Genomic DNA, 25141 nt, shown 5'->3' with positions numbered 1-25141 from the left:
AAATTCTCTGGCTATATTCTACATTCCTGAAGAAAAGGGGTTAAAAAGTCTATGAAGTTCCCCTATGGCCATTCCTGTGAAAGAATCTGGAAGCATCTCTGGCTCCTTCACTTCACCCCTGGGACTTCCAGATGTAAAAACTTATCAAGTGTCAGCCACATAATAGATTCTTAATACAAATTACTTTTCTATTTAAATGACGAGACAGTGGTATTATCCACTTACCTTATCTTAAGCCTCAATTTCCTCACACATAAAATGGGGAAAATACCCATTTCGCGGAATTGTTGTAAAGAGAATCAAAAAATATAATGTACATAAAGCATCCAGTACAGCCCTGGAAAGCAAAAGGGCTACACAAACTTAGTTTACAAACCCATCTTCGAATTAGCAGTAAAATTCCTTCAAGCACAGACATGGATGAAGACTCCCTCCAATCCCACACACCTACTGCTACAAGTAAAGTTACACTTGTTTGTAGTTGTTTACTTAATCATTTACCAACAATTTTAAATTTCATAAATAACTGTCAACCAAACTTACCACTGTAATGTCCTGAGACTCAGAAATTATCCTAATATGAGCTTAGACAGTACTTTGAGGCATATTAAGATTTTATGTCACTTAGAAGAGATCTCGCAATTCTGAAATTTAACATACTAGCCTGCTCCTCTTATAGAAGACATAATAAATTCATATAAACACAATAAATTCTTGGAAGTTGAATTATAACAACCATTATGATATGAAATTTTTTAAAAAATACTTACGAATAAAAAATGTTGAAACCAGTTAGATTATATGCAGCATCACTAAAAAAATGTAACAGTGCATAGCCAGATGTTGTAACGACTTCAGGCACAGTTTCATTTCCCCTGATTTCAGGGACTATCAAACCACTGTAAGAGAGCAAAATTGAACGCTGTATATATTAATATACATAGGGCTACTAACCACATAAAACTTACTCAAAAATATTCTTGTTATCACCACTAAATATCTGTAACAGGATAAGCAATGAGAAGAAGGGTTAAGTCGAAAACAAGGTGCTATCCATTTTTCACCCATTTAGCCCTCCTACCGCTGCCAGTGAATGAACATTGCTTTCATACCATCATACTCCTTTTCTTCCTTCACACCATTTGGACGGCAATGGCCCATTTCTCCCTTTTATCCTGCTGTCCATCCAACTGTTACAGTACTAGAGGGTGGTCTCTTAACTCATGTATAAACCTTCACTTAATTCGCCTCTGCTTTTTCCCCTCTGGTTGCAAATTCTGATGAAGCCAGAAGGAACACTCCACACTAGCTAAGTGATTACAATGACATTCTCATTAAACTTGTATACTTCCAGTATACTAATCTAGGTATTTTAGGTCATCTAAAAATATACACTATTTATATTTTTTCAAAATTTGCATACTTATCAAATTATATTAATATTCCAAAAGACACTTAAGCTCATATGCACACAAAAGAAAACAGTGGGGGCAGGGGAGGGGGGTGGTGCAGCAGACATAAACGTGTAAGAGTTCTGAGTTAGTAACCAGGTAGTAATTGGTACTTTTCCCTTTTTAAATCTCCTCGTTGAAGAGGAAAAATTACATATCTTCATTTACTTACACCATGCTACCCTCTTAAATCTGTGAAAACATGCAATATGAGAAAAGAAGCTACTAACAACAAGTGACACTACTCGAAAAAGCCCATTCTCTTAGGCACTGTTAAATTTATGTGTATACATCACCCAGGACCTGAACTACTCATTCAAATCATATTTGACAGAACAAAGTAATATAGAATAGTCAAATAATTTATTTTATATACTCTCCAAGCAAACAAAAAGTAATCAAATCTTAATGCTTTTCTAATTATTACTGCATCTACTAGCTAATGTTTATGAAGAAACAAAACCTTTTTAAAAGACTGTCAAGGGGCGCCTGGGTGGCTCAGTCGGTTAAGCGGCCGACTCCGGCTCAGGTCATGATCTCACGGTCTGTGAGTTCAAGCCCCGCGTCGGGCTCTGTGCTGACAGCTCAGAGCCTGGTGCCTGTTTCAGATTCTGTGTCTCCCTCTCTCTGTGACCTTCCCCCGTTCATGCTCTGTCTCTCTCTGTCTCAAAAATAAATAAACGTTAAAAAAAATTTTTTTAATAAAAAAAAAGACTGTCAAAAGATTTCAAATTCTATAATACCAGTCTTACATATATTTTTCAATGTAGTGAGATTACATCAAAGTGAGTACATTACTAGAAATAATATTAACAGATATAATTAATCTCTCTGAAACAAGGAACAGAATTGTTTACTTGGTTACTTATTTATAAGTCCTTTTTTTTAAAAAAAAGAATTATTTAAAGAACAAAAGTACTTTATATAAAGTCTTTATTTTTAAAAATAAACTGTAAAAAAGAGGGTTTCCACATCGTGCATGACACATCAGGCAATTTGGACCAACTAACCCTCTCACTGAAGTCATCTCGAAAAATGACAACATACAAACAAAAATATGTTTGAAGGTACTGGAGAACGAAGAAGATGGTGAGCCCAGTTATCGGGGCCATTTCTCCTTAAGGGCATTTGCTGATTTCAAAGTCAGAGATGAGGTTTGAATGGCTAAAAAACTGGGTTGCTTTAGACAAATAAGAAAACAAAAAGTGGAACCCAGGGTCCTCGCTCTGACCTGGGGCCCCAAAGACTATGAGTAAAAGTGAACTAGTAAAAGATAGGCCCTCCAGGGCCTGCCAGTGCTCCCATGTACACTCTACAGGAATATATTATCTTTCTAGGCCCCAAATTATTACTACATATGATTTTACAAACATGACATCCAGTGCACAATAAAAAATAACACTTCTCTATTACAATCCACTCTCCACATTCTAAAAAGTCTTGCTTATAGAATAAAGTGCAGTTTCCTTAGTGTGGTATACAAAAAAGCACTACAGTGATTAAGGGATTATAAAACCTGAGTTTATATTCTGACTATATTACTTACTAGCCAGGCAACTTTGAGGCACTCAGTGAATCTCTTTGTGCCTCAATTCCGCATTTATAAATGGAGAACTTATAAACTCCATGGCAATAATAATCCCTAACTAAAGGGTTATTATGAGGATTAAATGAGTAAATATATACAAAGAACTCTTGCATACTGCCTGGCACATGATAAGCATTCAGTAGATGTACCAATTACTGTTCATTGGGTAATCTGGCTCCTACCAATCCCTTCTCATTTCCTATGATCAAATTACTCGTAACTACTTATATTAGCCCAAAATACAATGCTCTTTAATAAGTCTATGCCTTTGTACATGTTTTTCTCTACCAAGAACGTCCTATCATACCCCCATACTTTGCCTACCATTCTTGTACTCATGATGAAATTCACCATGAAGAATTAGTTACTTCTTCTAAAATCATACAGCACTCTTTTCATAACCTGATTATAATGCTCTTTGTGTCGGTAAAAAAAAAAAAAAAAAAAAAAAAAAAAAAAATCTGTGTGCATGCCACACCAGTGCCTAACTGCTGTGTACTGATGTAGCCTCCAAATCCTTGGAATTTCCCAAGTGATAGGAGCAGTTCTGTATGCATGGGGAACTCTGCTCATTTATGCTAATGAGTGACTCAGGATGGGAGCTGGCCACACCATAAAGACTAACCATGCAATTAAAGTGTTGGGGCCTTGAGCCACAATAAATCAATCAAACTTCCAGAGAGAGGAGGGGGACTAGAGACACAGTTCGACCCTGTGGCCAATGATTCAATCAATCATGCCTGCATAATGAAACCCCAACAAAAACTCTGGATACCTGTAGCTCAGGTGATCTTCCTGGATAGTGATGGGAAGGTAACATATCCCAAAGACAAAGTTGTGTTCATGATCCTCTCAGACCTCATTCTATACATCTCTTCATTTGGCTGGTCCTGATTTTTATCCTTTATCATAAAACTATAATAGATACAGTGTTTTCCTGAGTTCTGTGAGTCATTCTACGGAATTATTGAAACTGAAGAAGGGATGGACACCCTTAAATCTGTAGCCAGCTGGTCAGAAGTGCGCATGACCTGGGGACCTCTGAACCTGCAGCTGGTATCTCAACTAAGGACAGTTCTCTGAAGGGCTATGCACTCAATCTATGAAGTCTGGCCCAACTCCAGGGACCTGGTATGTGAAGTCACTGCAATAGCCTAATCTTAATCCTTACTATATCCTCCAGGCTTATGATAGTCTCTGGAATTAAGTTATCAAATGTTTATTGAATAATATATACTTATAAAATTAGAATAATTCAAACACTTAGACTCTGTGTTACAGGCTTTTAGGTCAGGAGACGGTCATGTTCTAATCCTGGCTCCACCATCTATTAGAAGTAAAACAACTTCTCTGAGTCTCAATTTTCTCAACTATAAAATGGGGATATTAGTACCTCTTCCACAGATCCTTGTGAGAATTTGATGACATTTAAACTGCCTAGTACATTGATTAGCATCAAGTGGATACTCAATAAACATCTTGCAACATCTTTCAATCTCCTTCAAGATAGCCAATAGGAACACTTGCCAATGAAAAGTCAATGGCTCCATCTTCAAAGTCATAGAGTAAATCCTAACCTGCTAATTAGCTTACAAAAGTTTCCTTTAGTATCAAAAAAACATTGGTAAGAGTGTTAATGGATCACTGTCAATTAATGCAAAGTCATTATAACTACTAGGAAAACAAACAGAAAGGCACACATCTAAATGATGGTCAGTCTACAATGACATAAAAATAATGATAGCTGACTAAAACCTAAATTGATAAAAATTAATGTATTAACCCAGAATCTTATCTAATTGTTACAATAAATTATCCTACAATAGAATTACTCACATGACTACTCCATTTTCTTTTTTTATGTATCTCTTTCTCTTTATTGGAGAAACTGTGTATCAAATGAATGGTTGTTTTGTTTTGTTTTGTTTTTTTTAAATATAATTTATGGTCAAATTGGCTTCCATTCAACACGCAGTGCTCATCCCAACAAGTGCCCTCCTCAATACCCACTTTCCCCTCTCCCCCAGCCCCCATCAACCCTCGGTTTGTTCTCGGTATTTAAGAGTTTCTTATGGTTTGCCTCTCTCCTTCTCTGTTTGTAACGTTTTTTTCCCCTTTCCCTTCCCCCATGGTCCTCTGTTAAGTTTCTCAAGATCCACATATGAGTGAAAACATATGGTATCTCTTTCTCTGAACTCCATTTTCTATGTATTGTCCTTGGACGAAAGGGCTACTTACGGCAACCCTTTAAATAACTTTCAAACAACTGAAAAATTAAATTCTGAAAGCGTTTAGAGCAAAAGCAGTATTACAGACTGTATCTAAGACCCTAAAGCGTCACTGTGAAATATTCATTCAGAAATACAAGTCCTTACATGTCTATGCAAAAAATAATAGTTCACATTCCTAGTAAACAGAATATTTGCAACATAAATAGTAAAAATAAAATTTTTAAAAATTTGAAGGGAACAATAAGCTTGTATAATTTATTTAAAATTTTTCAAATGACAGATCATGTAAGCAATACTATGGAAATAACCAATACAAGGAATAACGTAATCAGCAATTGTGGTCAACAATCATGTTAGTTAAATTACACACAAAAGCAACATTACATGATCCTAATTTTTCCTGTGCCTAATATATTTTCTCGTATTCATAAAACATTTTAGAATAATTCGTACATACATACATAGAAAAGACTTTTAAATTGATATTGAAAATGCTGTAACTTTAAAATTAAGTCTAACTACCTAACAATAAATATTTTGGAACAATCAAAATTCCCAAATTTCGGGGCTCCTGGGTGGCTCAGTCAGTTAAGCGTCTGACTTCGGCTCAGGTCATGATCTCACAGTCCGTGAGTTTGAGCCCCGCATCGGGCTCTGTGCTGACAGCTCAGAGCCTGGAGCCTGCTTCACATTCTGTGTCTCCCTCTCTCTCTCTGCCCCTTTCCTGCTCATGCTCTGTCTCTCTCTGTCTCAAAAATAAACATTAAAAAAAAATTTTTTTTAATTCCCAAATTTTGAGAAATGAAAGAAACACACTCTTTATTAAAACATTCCATAAAGTATAATTTGACCTTCTGTACAGAATTGAAAATTTCTCATTTCACTATAATAGACAACTATAAAAAATATATACATTTGTCTATTATTTCTTTGTTAACTAGAACTCACATTAATCTCTACAACAGGTAGTTCTGAAAACATATTCAAATTGCTTTAAAAGAATAAACTATATGTAGGAGAATAAAGGATACTTAACAAGAATTTCTGAGAGTACTTATTGATCTTTCCTAAATCAACATTTATACTGTTATATACGTTGACACAGTATGCAACATTGTATTATAATCACCTTTGAAATTTAGCAATCAATATCTCTGCTGGACTTCTTAAAGCACAGAGCGGTATATTTAAAATTCAAAAATTTTAGTTACTTTTCTACAATTATAGGCTCATCAATTAAACAGACTTACTCACCTAAGAACAGCTATCAAAGGTGCATATATTGAATCTCCATCGTAAACATACATATGATCCCAGCTACATTCTGTTGCAAAATGATTGAATCTTAATCTTAACACTGCATTTGGACTGAAAAAAAATTATTAAAATATGTTTAAATTAATATGCAATATTCAAAGCACAGTCCGAAAAAATTTTTAACAGAATACTGTATAAGAAAACCTATTTACAGAAAACTTTCTATGCATTCTTAAGTCACCAGTGTCAAAAAAGACTGATAAAGAGTCATATCTAAACTGTAAAAATGAGGGCCACCTGGCTGGCTCAGTCAAAAGAGCATGTGACTCTTGATCTCAGGGTCATGAGTTCAAGCCCCATGTGGGGTGTAGAGATTATAAATAAATAAATAGCAAAAATGACATACAACTTCAAAATCTATTAATAGGCTGTATATATAAATCACCATTTTCTGAAAATTTAGTCAGCAGCAAATGTTCTATGTCTTGATTAAAGTGGACATTACATAGATTACATTATTAAAACTTTATTGAACTGTACACTTAATATACATTTTATTGTATGCAAATTAGTTAAATAAAGTTGATTTCTAAAATTCAACACTCAAAAAGTAGCGACTCATTTCTACACAGTCCTTATTAACTAAAGGCCCCAACCAATATAGTCTTGAAATTTTAATCAAAAGGTCTTGATATACTATTAACAAATGAACAAAATGAAAAGAGAAGGGCGGGGGGGGGGGGGTGTCTGTCTGGCTCAGTTAGTAGAGCATGTGACCCTTGAGTTTGGGGTAATGAGTTCAAGCCCAACACCGGGCTTACTTAAGAAACAAAAAAACAAACAAGTAAAACACAAACAAAATGAGAGCACAGATGCACAGAGAATAACTTTTAAGTTCTAAAAACTTTCTAAGTAACCCTCCCCCCCAAAAAAAACATTTTCCAAATCATAAAATGGTTCAAAAATAACTATCAATTCATTTATGATCTATTCACAGTATGTTTAAATAGATCAATTCAATCTCAAGCCCAATTACTGAAAAACACTATAAAAGGATAATTAACTCTCTCCTGCAAAATGTTCTTTTTTTATCTTCTATTTAAAATATATATATAACTATTTTATAACTAAAATGCTGACTAGTATGAACCAATGGCATAATTCAGCATGGAATATTTTTATACTTTCTATGGCATCTTCAAACTCCGTAAGATGTTTAAAGCAAGCCAAAATGCCTACTCAATTTACTGCCACACTAACATAACTCAAAAATAAAATATATGTAACAAACTACTATCACAAGTAAAGGGGTACTATAATTTATATTAAATGTGATATCTAAAAGTTGTAAATCTCATTTAAAAATATCATGAATAATGACTGAATAAACTATAAGCAATCGCATGAACTATAAAACTACAAAATTACACTATAAGATAATGCTTTAACGTTTATATGATCACCTTCTTTATCATTTAAGAATAAAATAAATTAATTCAAATTATATACTTACTAGCCTTCAATTAGCCATGTACATTTAGTTTTATATTTATAGTTAATTGGACCATCTGTTAAATATCCAGAAGGTTCGGTTAACCTAGAAAACAAAATCATGAAAACAAGTACCTTAAAGTAACTTTAAGACATATAGTAGCATAAGAAAATTAAAAAGACATCAAATCAAAGAAACAGGATGTAGCATTTTCTAACACGGAAAAATTATTTACAAATTAGGAAAATTTCCAAATTGCCATACATCTCTCTACATCTTGAAAGAATTTATTTTGTATTTCTTTAAACCGTGACATGCTTGGTTTTATTTTACACAGTAAAAACATACCTAGGCCTGGGTGGCTTGTCACTTAAATGTCCAACTTCAGCTCAGGTCATGATCTCACGGTTTGTGAGTTCAAGCCCCACATAAGGCTCTCTGCTGTCAGCGCAGAGCCCGCTTCAGATCCTCTGTCCCCCTCTCTGCCCCACCCCACTCACATTCTCTCTCTCCAAAATAAATATTTTTTAAAAAACACACACACTGCGAGACTGAATATTGTGCTGATGGGTTTAATCTGGATGCAACATAGATGAAGTTAAATTGCATCTGTACACAAATAAGGTGGAGGCAAAAGACCTTGGAAGGTCAAACACACTTTAAAAGATGCAGTTCAATGAACCAGAGCAATTGTGTTTTGTACACACCAGCTTCAGAGTCCCACTGTTAGCTGTATTTGCTTTTGGCTTTTGTTTTTGTAGTTCTCACTCATTCTCAAGTAGTAAGTTACTTATTTATTTATCTGTTCTAATCTAAGTAAACACACAATATTATACTAGTTTCAGGTGTACAAATCAGTGATTTAAAAAGTCTATACACTATGCTATGTTCACCATAAGAATAGCTACCATCTGTCACTGAATTTGTTTCCCACGTACCAGGACTGCTGATGTAACTATCTTCTATTTATAATTATCCTCTATTTAAAACATAAAAAAGAAAAAGACCATTAGAAACATGTCCGTTTTCGGGGCGCCTGGGTGGCTCAGTGGGCTGAGTGTCCCAACTCTTGATTTCAGCTCAAGTCATGGTCCCAGGGTTGTGGGATGGAGACCCATGTTGGGCTCCACACCAAGCATGGAGCCTGCCTAAGATTCTCACTCTCTCTCCCTCTGTCCTTCTCCGCCTCTGCCTCTTTCCCCAATTCATACTCTCTGTCTAAAAAATGTGTTTTAATTTTTTTAAGAAAAATTTCAGTTTTCAGAATTTAAAAATATTTAAAACAAGATCTCAGTTCTGCTTCATTGGTACCTCCTTAGCCCCAATCCAATTGTTTCATCCACAAAAGACCATATTTTAAATAATTAAGATATCTTCCCATTTAGCCTTTATATATTTATATATACAAACATATACATATACACACAAGGGCTTATCAGTCTTTAACACATATATGGGGCGCCTGGGTGGCGCAGTCGGTGAAGCGTCCGACTTCGGCCAGGTCACGATCTCGCGGTCCGTGACTTCGAGCCCCGCGTCAGGCTCTGGGCTGATGGCTCGGAGCCTGGAGCCTGTTTCCGATTCTGTGTCTCCCTCTCTCTCTGCCCCTCCCCCACTAGTGCTCTGTCTCAAAAATGAAAAAAAGGGGCGCCTGGGTGGCGCAGTCGGTGAAGCGTCCGACTTCGGCCAGGTCACGATCTCGTGGTCCGTGAGTTCGAGCCCCGCGTCGGGCTCTGGGCTGACGGCTCGGAGCCTGGAGCCTGTTTCCGATTCTGTGTCTCCCTCTCTCTCTGCCCCTCCCCCGTTCATGCTCTGTCTCCCTCTGTCCCAAAAATAAATTAAAAACGTTGAAAAAAAATTAAAAAAAAAAAAAACACATATATAAACACATATATCACACATAATATACACATATGCACATAGATCTCAGGGTCATTATCTAGTTTTAGATAAATTAAATTTTCCTTATAGTATAAAGTCTCAAATACACTAGGGGAAAAAACAAAAACAAAAACAAAAAGCTTCATTTACCTAAATCATGGTTGACAGAAATGTCAGTCAAAAAAAGAATGTTATTTGTAAGTCTTTCATAATCCCTGCAAATTACTTTAGGTAATAAAGGGGCTATTTTATACTTGGAAAAGGTTTTCAAGAACAAATTCCAATATTCTCAAATTAATGTAATAATAAATTGAGCCATTTATTGACACGTTTCCATGTGTCAGGATCTACTGGAAGCGCCTAATGTGCTACCTCATTTAAAAATCTCAAAAACCTTATGAGGTTGTAATTAGTAATCCCATACTACAGATGAGAAAACTGAGGCACAATTTAAAGAACAGGTTAAAAAACTTGTCCTAATTTTTCACTTTCAACACTACCAGATAAGGTAATTCAGACAAACCCTGTATTGTAAACAGCTTTAAAAAGCTAAGGAATAATTTTAAAATCTTAAAAGCATCTTATAAGTAGCAAAATGGTAGCATCTACCAACCCAAGACCCAAAAGTTGCAAATTCTTTAAAAGGAGGCAAGCATTCAGAGCTGTTTTTGCTCTGGAGAGACTTGTCTATCAAGAAGACAGTATCAGGACGTTGAGTGCTTTTGGCAGCCTGATAGAGGGAGGGAGATAAAATTGAAGGCAAAGGCTCACAAAAGGTAGAGGCTCAAACAATATGGCACTTGGAATTGAGACACAATGACCTGTTACTAGGGGAAGAGTGTATCAGAAATAAACCAGCCACAACAAGGACTGCAGCCTAGCTATGAGTCAACTGGGTGTTAGAAAACCCCAAGACTTACAATTGGCTTCAGGGGATACTGGAACTGACAGTATGTCAAAACTCCTAACAGAAGATACAAAATTACTCTCCAAAGAAAGGTAACATTATTCTAGGCCTCACATTATTCCTTCCAATAATTTTTCAAATAAAATGTCCAGCATGATTAAAGATAATACGACATATGAAGACGCAAGACAGCAAAATAAGAACCAACAGACAACAGGAAGAGACCCGAAGATATTTCAATTACAGAGATGATCAGATGTGTCCTATAAAACAAATATGCTTTACCAAATTCAAAAAGACAAAAGGACAAGATTTAAAATTTTGGCAGTTAACTGAAAACTATAAGAAGTAATTCTGATGCACAGGTTTACAGCACATTCAAACACAGCTAAAACAGGGTGAGAGATCTACAAGACAGGCCCAGAAAAAATATCTAAACTACAGCAGGACGACTGAGAATTCAACCCACTGGCTTTGCATCATTCCACCAGGTGAAACTCCCAACATGTTGAGATTCTAGGTGAGAGCAGGGGAAACAAAAATAAGGACTGGAAGAACAAAACCACAGATATCAATTATCATCTTGTAACAAATCATAGAAACAAAGATCATAACAGCTTTACATAGTTTCTATTTGCTTGTCATGTGCAGATCTTCTCTCCTTCCCATGTTTATTTTACATACAAGTTGTAAGTTAACTAGACAATTTAGACTTTAGATAATGGCATATTCAGTATGACTCTGACCAGATATGAAGAGTAATTAATACAACCAATCATAGATCATAGATACAATGGTTCTTGGAACTGTGTATTTCCTCATTTGGAACAAAGGGTGAGAACTTCAGTTGAAGACGTGTATCTTCTTAGAAATACAGTGTTGCTTGGTTGTTGGAGAATTCATATATGTTTAAAAAAAATTTTTTAACGTGTATTCATTTTTGAGAGACAGAGAAAGAGCATGAGCAGGGAAGGGGTAGAGAAAGGGAGACACAGAATCTGAAACAGGCTCCAGGCTCTGAGCTGTCAGCAGAGCCCGATGCAGGGCTCGAACTCACAAACTGCGAGATCCTGACCTGAGCCGAAGTCGGACGCTCAACTGCCTGATCCACCCAGGCACCCCAATGTTTAGAAGGAAGGATAAAGAGGATGAATAATCAAAGGGTACACTGTTCAATTATCCATTGCCTCTCACCTCAAAATCCACACTGCCTATGTGAAAATGGATCTGGGTCCTTTAAATATTTTTCTTTGTCAGATGGCATGATGTTAAGTTGGCATACTTTGTCAACAGAGTGCACTAGAAAGATCGCAGGAGGAAAGAGTTTTGCTTAGTGGTTCCAATGTACTTCCTCACCAAGCTCCTGCAGCTTGGTTTCTCCGGGACTAGGCTCCTATAGTATGCAATGGCCAGCAACCCAGCCACCAACAGCCTCTCCCAGCACCTCCCCTCAGACAATTCTAGAGCAGAGTGCCTTCAGTGAGACACTGCCCCATAAACAGCACACCCCATCTTCCAATAAGATAAACATAACAAATTCCCAAGGGCAGATAACAAGTAATTTCTACCAGGGCAGCATTACAGCAACTGCACCATTCAGTGAGCCACAGCCATGCCCTCCCAACAAGGTCTGGATCTCAGACCAGGAGGTGGGGTGCTCTTAAGTGTTCCTTATCAACCATAAGGATAGTAGTGGCTGCTCCTTATATCCACTATTTCTACATTCTTTGGAATTCCCATTACTTCTTACTAGCCAATCTCTCATTATTCCAATCCCTATTACAGTCAAATATTCTTTTCATTAAACTTCTCCTGTTAAAATTACTGTGTATTCTCTTTTCTGATTAGACCCAAACCAATCAACCAAGATAATATTTAGACCCAAAATAACATTTAGCCCCAAAATAATCAAGGATAGGCAAAATAAAATCCCAGTATCACACCACCATGCACACAACAAAACTGCCAAAATTAAAAAGAGTAATACCAAATATTGGCAAAGATGTGGAAAAAAAAGAGTTGTCATGGGAATAAATTACAATTTCACAAAGTCATTTGGTATTACGTTGCATAGTTGAAAACGGACATACCTTATGAAGTAGCTGACAATGTCTGTGCTACCCCCATATCCTCTCGGACCCCCTCACTATTTCCACACATTCCAACCTAACTTCCTCAGATGAGCACCTGCATCTTTGCTGGAGGCTCCCCTCTGGCTGCTGGAACCCACACTTCCTCTGCATATGCTGAGCTGAAAGTGCCTATCTATAAATCAGCATCCTCCGAGGGGCAGCCCCTAGCCAATGAATGATTTGGTAAGGGTACCCCCAAGCTTCCTTACCTCTTTGTTGGGATAATACTGAAGTACATTCCCCCCTCCCCCAGTACTTCCTTGTGGGATTAAATGCTAGTCACCCACTGTGGTAGCTGACTTGGTAACATACTTCTAACTGGCTACTTTTCTCCTCTCTACTACTCTGTCAACACCCCTGCATCTCCCAAGTATACTACATGTGCTTGATTCTCAGCGTAAAAGCAGATACTCCTGCTTCAGGGTGGCGGAGGGGAGGGTGACCAAACAGTTACCACCAGGAAGCAGATCTTCGGGACAGGATTCTGGGGTTGGATCACTCACTGGGCAGATGGTAAAGTAGCAACAACTCCTGGCAAGCTACAGCATCACAATGACTAAGACTTCCACTTGTTCAGTGGAAGGTTATGCACTGACAATTGGCTAATGCAACAGCTCTAATATTTGAGAAGTACAGTAGCAAGGGTAATCACAAGGACTGTGGCATTAGATGATTGCTATAAAAGGTCACTTATGTGTGAAAGGAAGTCAATTGCAGCAGAGTGCCTCTAGTGAGACACCTGGCAATGAACAGTTTTCCCAGCATCGGGTAAGGCTCAGTTCATCATCAACCAATCCAGCTTTAGGTAGAGTGTAAAAGCCAGGAGACTCTCATATTTAAAGGCAATTTCTACTCCTGAAGCCAGAAAGAAGATCAAGCTGAAAAACAGGCCCAGGATCAGATTGTGAGACAAGCAGAATTACAGAAAAAGTCTAATTCGCTGCCATGGCAAAACTCCAGTGTTAGGAGAGTGCCCCTAAGAGGAAGTAAAACCCAAAGACCTAGGAAGGTGTCATATGGGTAGATGCACATGAGAACCTTCAGCCTCCAAAGTCCTTCAGAAGCCACAGTTGACGGTAAGAAAAATAAATTCCCACCTTCTTCGTATGACCACTTGTTCTTAAGCCATGCCAACAAGTAACACCAGAATTGAATTAAATCAATTTAATCAATAACAACTGGCTACAGTAATCATGCATCCAAAAACCATGAAATTAGCAGCAGTCCCATAGAGTGACCACACAAAAAAAAGATAAATTTAAAATCCCCAAATAGTTGCAAATTAAGTAACAGACCTCTCAGTCAACAAGACAATTAGAAAATATTTTTAAGTGAATAATATTAAAACCACAACATATCAAATTTTATGAGATGAAGCTAAGCCAGCATTTAGAGAGAAATTTTAGCTCTTGATGTTAGAAAACTGAAAATCAATTATCCAAGGTTACACAGCTCAAGAAGCTATAAAAAGAACAGTAAATTAAACCAAAAGAAAGTATGAAGTACGGCTCAGTTGGTTAAGTGTCCCACTTCGGCTCAGGTCATGATCTCACGGCTTGTGAGTTTGAGCCCCGTGTCAGGCTCTGTGCTCACAGCTCAGAGCCTGGAGCCCGCTTTGGATTCTGTGTCTCCCTCTCTCTCTGCCCCTCCCAGCTCACGTTCTGGCTCTCTCTCTCTCTCTCCTTCAAAGATAAATAAACAGGAGAGGAGAGGAGAGGAGAGGAGAGGAGAGGAGAGGAGAGGAGAGGAGAGGAGAGGAGAGGAGAGGAGAGGGGAGGAGAGGGGAGGGGAGGGGAGGGGAGGGGAGGGGAGGGGAGGGGAGGAGAGGAGGAGAGGAGAGGAGAGGAGAGGAGAGGAGAGGAGAGGAGAGGAGGAGAGGAGAGGAGGAGAGGAGAGGAGAGGAGGAGAGGAGAGGAGGAGAGGAGAGGAGAGGAGGAGAGGAGAGGAGGAGAGGAGAGGAGGAGAGGAGAGGAGGAGAGGAGAGAAGGGGAGGGGAGGGGAGGGGGGAGGGGAGGGGAGGAGGAGAGGAGGAGAGGAGAGGAGAGGAGGAGAGGAGGAGAGGAGAGGGGAGGGGGGAGGGGAGGGGAGGGAAGAGGGAGGGAGAAAGAAAAGAAAAGAAAAGAAAAGAAAAGAAAAGAAAAGAAAAGAAAAGAAAAGATGAAGAGGAGAATAATAACAGAAATCTCTTAAATAGAAAAGTCATATAATAAAGAAAATTAACATAACTAAAAGCTGGCTTCATGAAGGCTAATAAAATTAATAACCCCCTAGCAAAACTTACCAAGAAAAAAATATGAATTACATTATCAAAAAGGAAAAGAGAAACATCACTACTGATGCTACGAAATAAATCAATAAGACATTAAGAACAACTCCTACCAATACATTTAACATTTTAGATGAAAGGAATAATTCCTTAAATAGTACAACTTGACAAAACCAACAGAAGAAGAAATTAAAATTACAAATATCCTTCATGCAAAAAACCCAAACAAAATATAACCAAATTTAATCCAGCACTATATAGTAAGAATGAATTTAACAGTATTGCCAACAGAAGCATGTGTAAAAATGTGGAGACTCATGAAACAGCACTGCTATGTTGGGGAGCTGAAAGTCATTCAGTGAATCAGTGGGGAATGTCTGATGCTGAGACTGTACAGGGTGATCCAGATGACAGTGGTATAACAATAGAGAGGATACACTTAACAGTTACTACGATTGGTTCAAGGAGAGAAAGTATAAATTTAATTGCATTTTTCCCGTGAGCAGCTAAGTTTACCTAATATTTTTGCATTTAATTCACAAAATCATTTGCTGATACAGTATGAAAATCATCCCATGCCTAGCATGAAACCCTTTCAGGGCAAAACAAACAAACAAACAAAAACAAAAAGACAGCTATACAGAAGGCAATCCTCAAAAACACTGAAAGGCAAATATGACAACCCCTGCTGCATGAGGCAAAAGTTTACAGAGGAAGCAAACAACAGATCTACAAAGAGCCTGGAAGGAAAATCTGGAGAGAGATTCTTTGAACAATTAGGATATTGAAAAACTATCCAGTATGTGGGCCTAAACGGGAATCTGGGAAGCCACATGCATCCCCAGGGAAAAACTACATGCTCAAAAAAGACCTAAGAAGACTCTACATTATCACCTCTGGCTACTTTTTAGACTGAAAGCCAGAAGGAAATGAAGGCTAAGGCAGAGGCATAAACAATGGAGCTAAACACTGGAGGAATGCCCCACAAGAGTTAATCTGCAAAGACTAGGAGAGTTATTTATTTTGCCCTTGGCTTCATGCATTCAGGGAAATCTTTGTCACTAGATGACCACAAACTAAAAGAACAAAATCCTTAGAGAGCATACCCAACAAAGAATACAGTCATTACAGAAGTAGTTTAGAAAAATCCCTAACTACAACCCACATAAGCAAAAGAAAAAACAAACCCTGAGAGAGAAGACTCTGATTTCCAGAATTATCACATTACAATAATAAAAAATTACCAAGCATGCAAAGAAATAAAGTATGGCCATTCACAGAGGTTAGCAAAAATTGTCCCCATGGAAACAGACACTGAACTTGGTATTTCTAATGTTTCTACAATACATTCTAAGTTTCAAACAACTTATTTGTTAAAACTTTGTGGCATGACTCTTCTTGAATTGAGTGCCATACTGACATGTTAATCTAGATCAGAGCTCCACACACTACTGGCCTATTGCCTGTTTGTGTAAGTGAAGATTTACTGGAATTCAGCTACACCCATTTGTTCACACATGTCTAAGACTGCTAACATGTTGCAAGAGCAGGGTTGAGTAGTGGCAACAGAAACCATCTAGCCTGCAAAGCCTAAAATATCGATTATCTGGCCTTTTACAGAAAAAACATTGCCAATATCGGTCTAGATGCCTGTCACATGCCCATATGCCTTCAAATGTCTCATCTAGCTACAACTGCCCAATCTAGAGTCCCTGATCAAATAAACATGCTGTGCTATTTAAAATACAGGAATGGGGCGCCTGGGTGGCGCAGTCGGTTAAGCGTCCGACTTCAGCCAGGTCACGATCTCGCGGTCCGTGAGTTCGAGCCCCGCGTCAGGCTCTGGGCTGACGGCTCGGAGCCTGGAGCCTGTTTCCGATTCTGTGTGTCCCTCTCTCTCTCTGCCCCTCCCCCGTTCATGCTCTGTCTCTCTCTGTCCCAAAAATAAATTTAAAAAAACGTTGAAAAAAAAATTAAAAAAAATAAAATAAAATACAGGAATGGCCACTACTGAGTGCAGGAAAGCCAGCACAAACAAACATTAAACAAAACTAAAATTGAATCAATTGGAATTATTGTCCTCTATCCTGGCTGTGAATACAAAATTTGATCAAAACATTATAAAAATAAGAGAAATTCAGTAGTTGTAATACTACAAAGTCTCTGAGACAATAAATCCTGTTTAATTTTAAAAAAATGGTTTTAGTGCTGGCAACAACCACTAAAGGAATAAGGAATAGTCAAATACACTTGGGGAGTCTATATGCAGAGTCACCTTTGCAAGCCATCCTTTTTTAGTTTTTTTATATTTCTGTGTTTGTTTGTTTGTTTATTTTGAGACAGAGAGAGCATGAGTGAGTGTGGGAGGAGCAGAGAGAGAGAGGGAGAGAGAGAATCCCAAGCAGGCTCCACACTATCACAGCACAGAGCCTAACATGGGGCCCGATTCCATAAACTGTGAGATCATGACCTGAGGTGAAATCAAGAGTCCAACACTTAACTGAGCCACCCAGGCACCCCTGGAAGTTTTTTATAAAACAATGTTTTTAGTTAAAATACTGTTTAACAGTTTATTAATTCGTTTTTAAGCAAAATGAAGAGTGGGCTCCTGGTGGCTTTTTAATCTCACGGTTTGTGAGATTAGCCCCACATTGGGCTCTGTGCTGACAGCACAAAGCCTGCTTGGCACATTCTCTCTCTGTCCCTCTGCCCCTCTCCACCCCCACTCCTGCTCATTCACACCCTCTTTCTCTGCCCCTGCCCCACTTGTGCACACTCTCTCTCAAAATAAATAAACATAAAAAAAAGAATTGAAAAACAATGTTTTAAACAAAATAAAGAGTACTTCTAGGTTATATTCACTGGTATTAGCTCTTTTCCTTTCCGCATGGTGATACATTATTGTATTACACAGCTGAGCTTGTATGTGTTGTAGTTTCCTCACCAGTGCACTGTGCGCCCTCCACTCTTAAGTCTGTATTCTCCATCCACCCGACTCCTAATAAAAAGGCAGGTGACCTCATCTGCTAGAGCAGTAGTCTTCACACTTTAATTACATGCTCCCTTGTCAGTAAAAATTTTTATTACATAACTCAAATATATGTATATTTACATTTAAATAAACACGTACTATTTAAAATATTGTGTACTATAAAGTATAAATTTTAAAACTCGAAATTAAAAATAACACTATTAGAAGTCCTAATATTTTCTTCCCGCACTCCAGTAAGTCATCTTAGAGACCACCCCACTTTAGAGAACGCTGATTTGAATAAACCGTATTCTGGCCACATAAGTATTCCACCATAGAAGTGCACTAACCAAGCCAAGTATAATAGTTGGCATCAGCACGCACTAACTAAAATTCCTCTACAGACTGGCCTCAGTGATAACAAACAGTATATCTTAGATGTGCTTAGCTCTCACATCTGATAGGATAGAACTACCCATAATACACTCTCTGCAAGATCTGAGGTGAAAAATAATTGACTTCTGGTAGAATGCCACAGTTAAGACCATCACCATGTCTCCTCCAGCAAATAAAACCTTTTACTATGATCCTTCAAAATAACTGTATTCCCATTGCAAATCTTTCCCAGTCTCAACCAGGATTCAAATAGTTGCCAAGGCAAAACAGTGCCTTTAGGATGAATCTTACTAAGACCACATCAAAATAGCTTTCAGTGTTTTAACTTTTTAGCTATTGTGTGTCAATACTCATCTGTAGATAAGTTGTACTGGTATTGACAGAAGCCATTCTGGGTACTCAAAAGTCGTTCATTCAAATACTTAAACATTTGTGGGCCAAATACTATAATTAGGCATTTACTTCAAGATTTCTGGCCATGTTAAATATGGCTAATGTCAAGTTGACTTCATGCATACTGAGCACGGAAGCTACACAAATGAGAACCAGAAATTAAGTTACCAGACAAGATACTTCATTTTTGAAAAGATCTGATTCAGTTGTACTCATTTATTTTCTACTGATTGTAAGAGAGAGAATGTATTATTCACTCCTCATGTTTCCATGCGGAGGGATTTTAATTAGAGTGAAACTCCTGGCCTCTCTGCCCACACCTCACTCCTTCCTTCCTCCTCAGTGGAGAAGACGTGGCTTCTGACTGGAAAAGTAAGGAGAAAAAACTGAGTATGAAAGGCTGAGTCAACTCCAGGCTAAGAGGGTGCATTATGCCTACTTTCTTCCGTGCAATATAAGGGTCTTGCCCAGAAACATGGACCCTCAGTTGCTGAACTCTGCCTGTGGGTAAATTTAATTTTGAAGTGAACTATTAGATAATCCATTATGGCCATACATGAAATTCATGTTCTCCATATCTGCACTGATAAAGCTGATATTTTAACCATTATCTATCTGACTTTTCAGCCTATCTCTCAACAAATTCTGAACTCTAAAATTTTAATAATTATATTCCCAAATATGAGAATTCTAGCTCATCAATGCATTTTTCCTCAGCATTGCCTTAAGTCACTGAGATGACTATACAGTGCAAGCATTTTTTAGTCATAGTCTCTTCCACATAGTATTATTCTTTTCAAATTCATCTACTATCTATAATAAGGACAACCTCTTCCCCTTCTGGCTAAACTGACTTCACATCTACTAATTATTCTGAAATCTTAAGCTGTCTATATTTTTCCTATTCACTTTTAGGTACCATATGGTTGAGGTAAAGGTAAAATAGTATTATCTTACTATTGGCTCAAGTAGTATTTCAGAATGAAATGAATGGTATGAATAGAATCGTGTAGGTCAAATAGAGCCAAGTGGATCAGACAGCTAAAATTTCACAGCATCTTCTTTTCAAGGATCCAAATATTAATTAGTACTTATGTCAACCATTCAGAGTGTTAATTCCCATCATTCATGGCAGACCAAAGACAAGGAGGAAAGGGAAGTACACAAAGTATGAATCAACCTGCATTATTATTGTTGTTAAAAATAATAAAACTCAATAGACCACCATACTTAAGGAATTAATTTAATTTTCTGGTCAACTGAATAATATGATTAACTGAAACTCAACCAGAATACCTTTTTCAATGATTTGTTGCTAAATATGTTCCTGAATTATTTTTTTTAATTTTTTTTTAACGTTTATTTATTTTTGAGACAGAGAGAGACAGAGCGTGAACAGGGGAGGGGCAGAGAGAGGGGGAGACACAGAATCGGAAACAGGCTCCAGGCTCCGAGCCGTCAGCACAGAGCCTGACGCGGGGCTCGAACTCACGGACCGTGAGATCATGACCTGAGCCGAAGTCGGACGCTTAACCCACTGAGCCACCCAGGCGCCCTGAGTTCCTGAATTTTTTTTTTAATTGCTGTGTTAACAAATTACCACAAACTTAGAAACCTCAAAAACATCCATTTATTACTTCACAGGTCAGAAGCCCCTGTTGACTCAGATGAATACTAGCTGAGCTGGGCTCTTATCTGGAAGCTTTTGAAAAGAATCCACTTCTAAATGCATTCGGCTTGTTGACAGAATTCAGTTCCTTGAGGTTATAGGGCTGAGATTCCCATTTCCTTGACAACTATTGGCCAGGGGGTGCTCTTAGCTCCTAGAGACTCCTCTCCAGTCATTTAGACATGGTCCTCTCCATCTTCCAACCAGAAGGGTATGTCAAATCGTCCTTGTGCCTCCAATCTTTGACTTCCCCTTCTACCAGCAACCTGAGAAAACTGCTTTTAAGGGGTTCATGTGACTTGATTAAAACTACTCAAATAATCTCCCTTTTGCCATATAACATAAATCGTGACAGTAACACCAGGGGGCAAAGGTCATCTTAAAATTATGCCTACCAAACTTCCTACATTATTAAATTTTTGGAAACATAACTGCTTTCATAACTCAAGATGGTTAAATACCTCAGAAACATCATTATGAAAGTTAATTTTTATACATCCAAAGTTTAAGATTAGTTTGATTTAATCCTGACTACATAAGACACCCTGGAAATTATTTTTTTAAGTCACAGATAAAAATTAATTTACATCGTTTGACTTTCTCCCCAAGTGGACTGAAGAAAAATATATACACATAGTCATTCACTGATTCAAAACTATTTATTGAATGTAGCAATATTCTTGGCATGGGGGATAAAACAGTGAACTTAAAAGGTTCCTAGAAAGTAGATTAGTGGTGATCTAGTGCTGGGGAGTGGGGAAGAGAATGGGGAGTGACTGCTCTTGGGTACAGGTTTATTTTATGGAATGATAAAATGTTCTAAAATTACTATTATAGTTTCACAACTATAAGTATAGTTTAAAAAACATTAAATCATGTACTTTAAACTGGAAAAGTTTGTAGTATATAAGTTATATCTTGATAAAGCTGTTAATATAAAAAGTGAAAAAAACACAGGGAAAATTCTGTCTCTGCCCTTCTGGACCTTACATTCCAGGACAACGCTGTCCAGCAGGACTTCCTGCAATGATAGAAAAATTCTACATATTTACCATTCAACGGTAGCCACTCAGCACATGTGGCTATCGAGCACTTGAAATATAGTCAGTGCAACAAAGGAACTGAACCTTTAAAATTTAATTTTAACTAATGGCTATATGTGGCTAGTAACTTCCATAGTGGACACGATTACAGAAAGAGGAAAGACAATACACAAATAGCAAATAAATGTGTAAAGTGATAAAACACATAGAGTGGGGAAGAAGACAGCACTCTCCAGCACTCTGATATATATCTACAGAAATATGTCAGGTGTATATATGTATATAAACACACGTGAACATAGTGTCTATATGTGTCTACATGTGATATACATGTAAGTACTTAGATATGAGCAATTAAAAGTAGGAAGAATTTTTTATCCTTCTATAATCTTCCTAAGTTATTGTAAAAAATAAATTTAAAAACTACTTTTGAGATCATTCCACAAGTTGAAAAAAATACTTTTTAAATTGTACATATACAGCGACCATTATTTGAGTTTCTTTCCTATAATAGTGATTCTTACCATTTTGAGATCTGAGATCACTTTTGAGAATCTGGTAAAAGCTAACCACACCCTGACTACAAAAATTCATATAAATAATATTTTGTATAAAAATCTGAGGATTCACCAACCACTCACAGCCCATCTGAGAACCAGACATCAAAAGCTCCTATTACTATACACATTCAAATAATCAACAAGCTTGGAGACAAAATATTATTATATCATAGAGAACTGTTTGATAAGCTTAGACTTTTGGCATCCCTGTCTACTATAAAACACACCCATTCATATTAACTTTGTAAAGAACAAGTTAAGAACTATGAATAACATTCTCTTTTCACTGAAAAAGGAAAAAGACATGACTGAGAAACTGAAAGAAATAGGCAAAACTTTAGAAAAGCTACAAGAATCTCAATTTGGTCCTGTAAAGAGTATGTAACTCAACCTCCCTAAGCCTCAGTTTCCTTGTGTGTAAAACAGTTATAACAATACTACTTATTTCACAAAATTGTTTTAAAAATGCAATGACATAAAATTTATCAAGTGTTCAGTAAAGCAGCAAGACAAATCCATGTAAATTTCATGGCACACTGGCAGAAATAGGTCTCAAACACATTATCTATCAGTTTGGTACCACTCATGATCTTAGGTAACCGTTATGCTACCCAGAAACTGAGAAGATCATGAGTTTATAATTAAGGAGAAACTTACTGAATTGTAAAAGATGACTTGATATGGATAAAGAGCCAGACAGACATGATTTGGCAATTCACCTGTCACTTAGTAGCTATCAGACTTTGCATACATAATTACTTCAGGTCTTTCATTCTCTGTTCCCACTGTAAAATGAGAACAGCAGTATCTACCTCACAGGATTTTCATCAGCCATAACACACACGCACACACACACACACACACACACACACGTATACATATATACATACATATAAAGGTTTTCCATCACATTATAGTACTTTTCCCCTAAACTCATAATTTAAGCTTGAAATGCTAGTTTAATTGCTGTCAATATTATTCTTATATGAAATAAAACAATAAATTGAATTCTCTTGAAAAAATTCATTATTAGCATAATTATATTGTCAAAAAGTCCAAATGAAGCCTGACATTAAACTTAACATATCAAAACATGGAAAATGCTCTTAAATGTTGTTTTTTATGGACACAGAGAATCAACTTGAATGTTTCTAATTTACACAGTGCTTTTTTTAAAAAAAAAAACATGCTTATATTTTACCTATAAAAATAGTAAGTACCTTCCCCTCCCCACCGGGAGAGAAAGCGGAGGTGGGGTCCCTTCAGTGAGACCTGCCCTGCACTAAACCAATACCAGCAAAGAGGCAGCACCCCTGCACCTCATCACTGGAGTTTGGACCATCTCCACCCTGCACTAAGCAAATGCTGGCAGAGTCAGCACCCCCCACCCTCCTAACTAGAAAACAGAAACAGATTACAAAGAGGAAGATGGTGAAAAAGGAGATCTTTCAAATCTTCTGTATGAAGTCCTGGGTACACTCTCAGGCAGCCCATACGTGAAACAGATCTGAATCAACAAAACAAAAACTTTTAGAATTTAACCATGGTATGGAATATCATCCGTATCTCAGAATGGCAGCAAATGAGTAAGGCAGAACAGAATAGTACAACCAAGGCTCTGGAAACTAAACTGGCATTCAAATCTCAGCACAAAAATGGATCATCGCACTCCTAGGTACATACTCAAGAGAAATAAAAACACACGTCCACACAGAAATTTGGTACAAAAAATTCATGGCAGCATTATTCATAATGGTCAAAAGGTAGAAACAACTCAAATGTCCAACAACTGATGACTGGATTAACAAAATGTAGAATGTCAATACAATGGAGTATTATTCAGCAATAAAAAAAAAAATGGACACATGCTACATGAATGAAACTTCAAAACATGCTAAGTGAAAAAAGCCCATCACAAAAGACTGGAATCACTACATTGATTCTATTTACACAACATGTCCACAGTAGGCAAGTTCACAGAGACAGAAAGTAAATTAGTGGCTATCCAGATTAGTGGAGTTGGCAGGAAGGGGAAATATGGAGTGAGTGCTGATGAAAATGGGGTTTCTTTAAGGGGTGATATAAAAAAGTTCTAAAATTAGATAATGGTAATGGTTGCATCACTCTCCAAATATCCTAAAAACAAATGAACCATTTAAAAATATGAATAGTATGGCATATAAATTACAACTCAATAATTGTTATATAAATAATAAAAAGTGAAGGTCATGTATGCTGAACCAAAACAAGTTGACGGCCTCCTACAGCAGAACATTTAGTGTATGCAGGATCTCATGCACAATACTCAAAATATCCAGGATATAATCCAAAATTACTTGCCATACCAAGAAACAAGAAAATCTCAACTCATTTGAAAAAAAGATGATCAGAGGTACCATCACTGATATGGCAAAGATGCTGAAAATTGCAAAGAATCTTAAAGCAGGTATCAGAAAAGTGGCACAAGCAGCTGCAGACACTTTCAAAACAAATATAAAAATAGAAGTCTCAAGCAAAGAAACAGAAGACATAAAGAATGAAATGGAAAATGTAATCGTTGGGGGCGGGGGCGGAGGGTGCAGCCCCTGGGTGACTCAGTCAGTTAAGTGTCCAACTCTTGATTTCAGCTCAGGTCATGATCTCACAGTTCCTGAGATCAAGCCCTGCATTTGGCTCTGCACTGATGGCACGAAGCCTGCTTGGGATTCTGTCTCTCTCTCCTTGCCCTTCCCCTGCTTGTGCATGTTCTCTCAAAATAAATAAATAGGGGCGCCTGGGTGGCTCAGTCGGTTGAGCGTCCGACTTCAGCTCAGGTCACGATCTCGCGGTCCGTGAGTTCGAGCCCCGCGTCAGGCTCTGGGCTGATGGCTCAGAGCCTGGAGCCTGCTTCCGATTCTGTGTCTC

General features: G+C 37.5%; 1 protein-coding gene across 4 annotated transcripts in view; it reads right to left on the bottom strand.

The window, feature by feature from the left end:
* ATRNL1 (attractin like 1) overlaps positions 1–25141 on the bottom strand; it is a 789076-nt gene that overhangs the window by 749160 nt on the left and 14775 nt on the right. For 3 of the 4 annotated variants that reach the window (XM_058697871.1, XM_058697872.1, XM_058697873.1), the window contains exons 2-4: positions 8041–8124; positions 6525–6638; positions 771–899 (exon numbers count right to left, since the gene is read on the bottom strand). In XM_058697871.1, the coding sequence (XP_058553854.1) occupies positions 771–899; positions 6525–6638; positions 8041–8124 (327 nt within the window). Of the gene's footprint in view, positions 1–770; positions 900–4432; positions 4539–6524; positions 6639–8040; positions 8125–25141 lie in introns of those variants that run through there. The other variant, XM_058697874.1, reaches the window with a different exon arrangement.

The sequence above is a fragment of the Neofelis nebulosa genome, chromosome 13, assembly GCF_028018385.1.
Source record: "Neofelis nebulosa isolate mNeoNeb1 chromosome 13, mNeoNeb1.pri, whole genome shotgun sequence".
Classification (NCBI taxonomy): domain Eukaryota; kingdom Metazoa; phylum Chordata; class Mammalia; order Carnivora; family Felidae; genus Neofelis; species Neofelis nebulosa.
The sequence above is the reverse complement of the archived record's forward strand: the minus strand, read 5'-3'. Positions and strand labels throughout refer to the sequence as shown.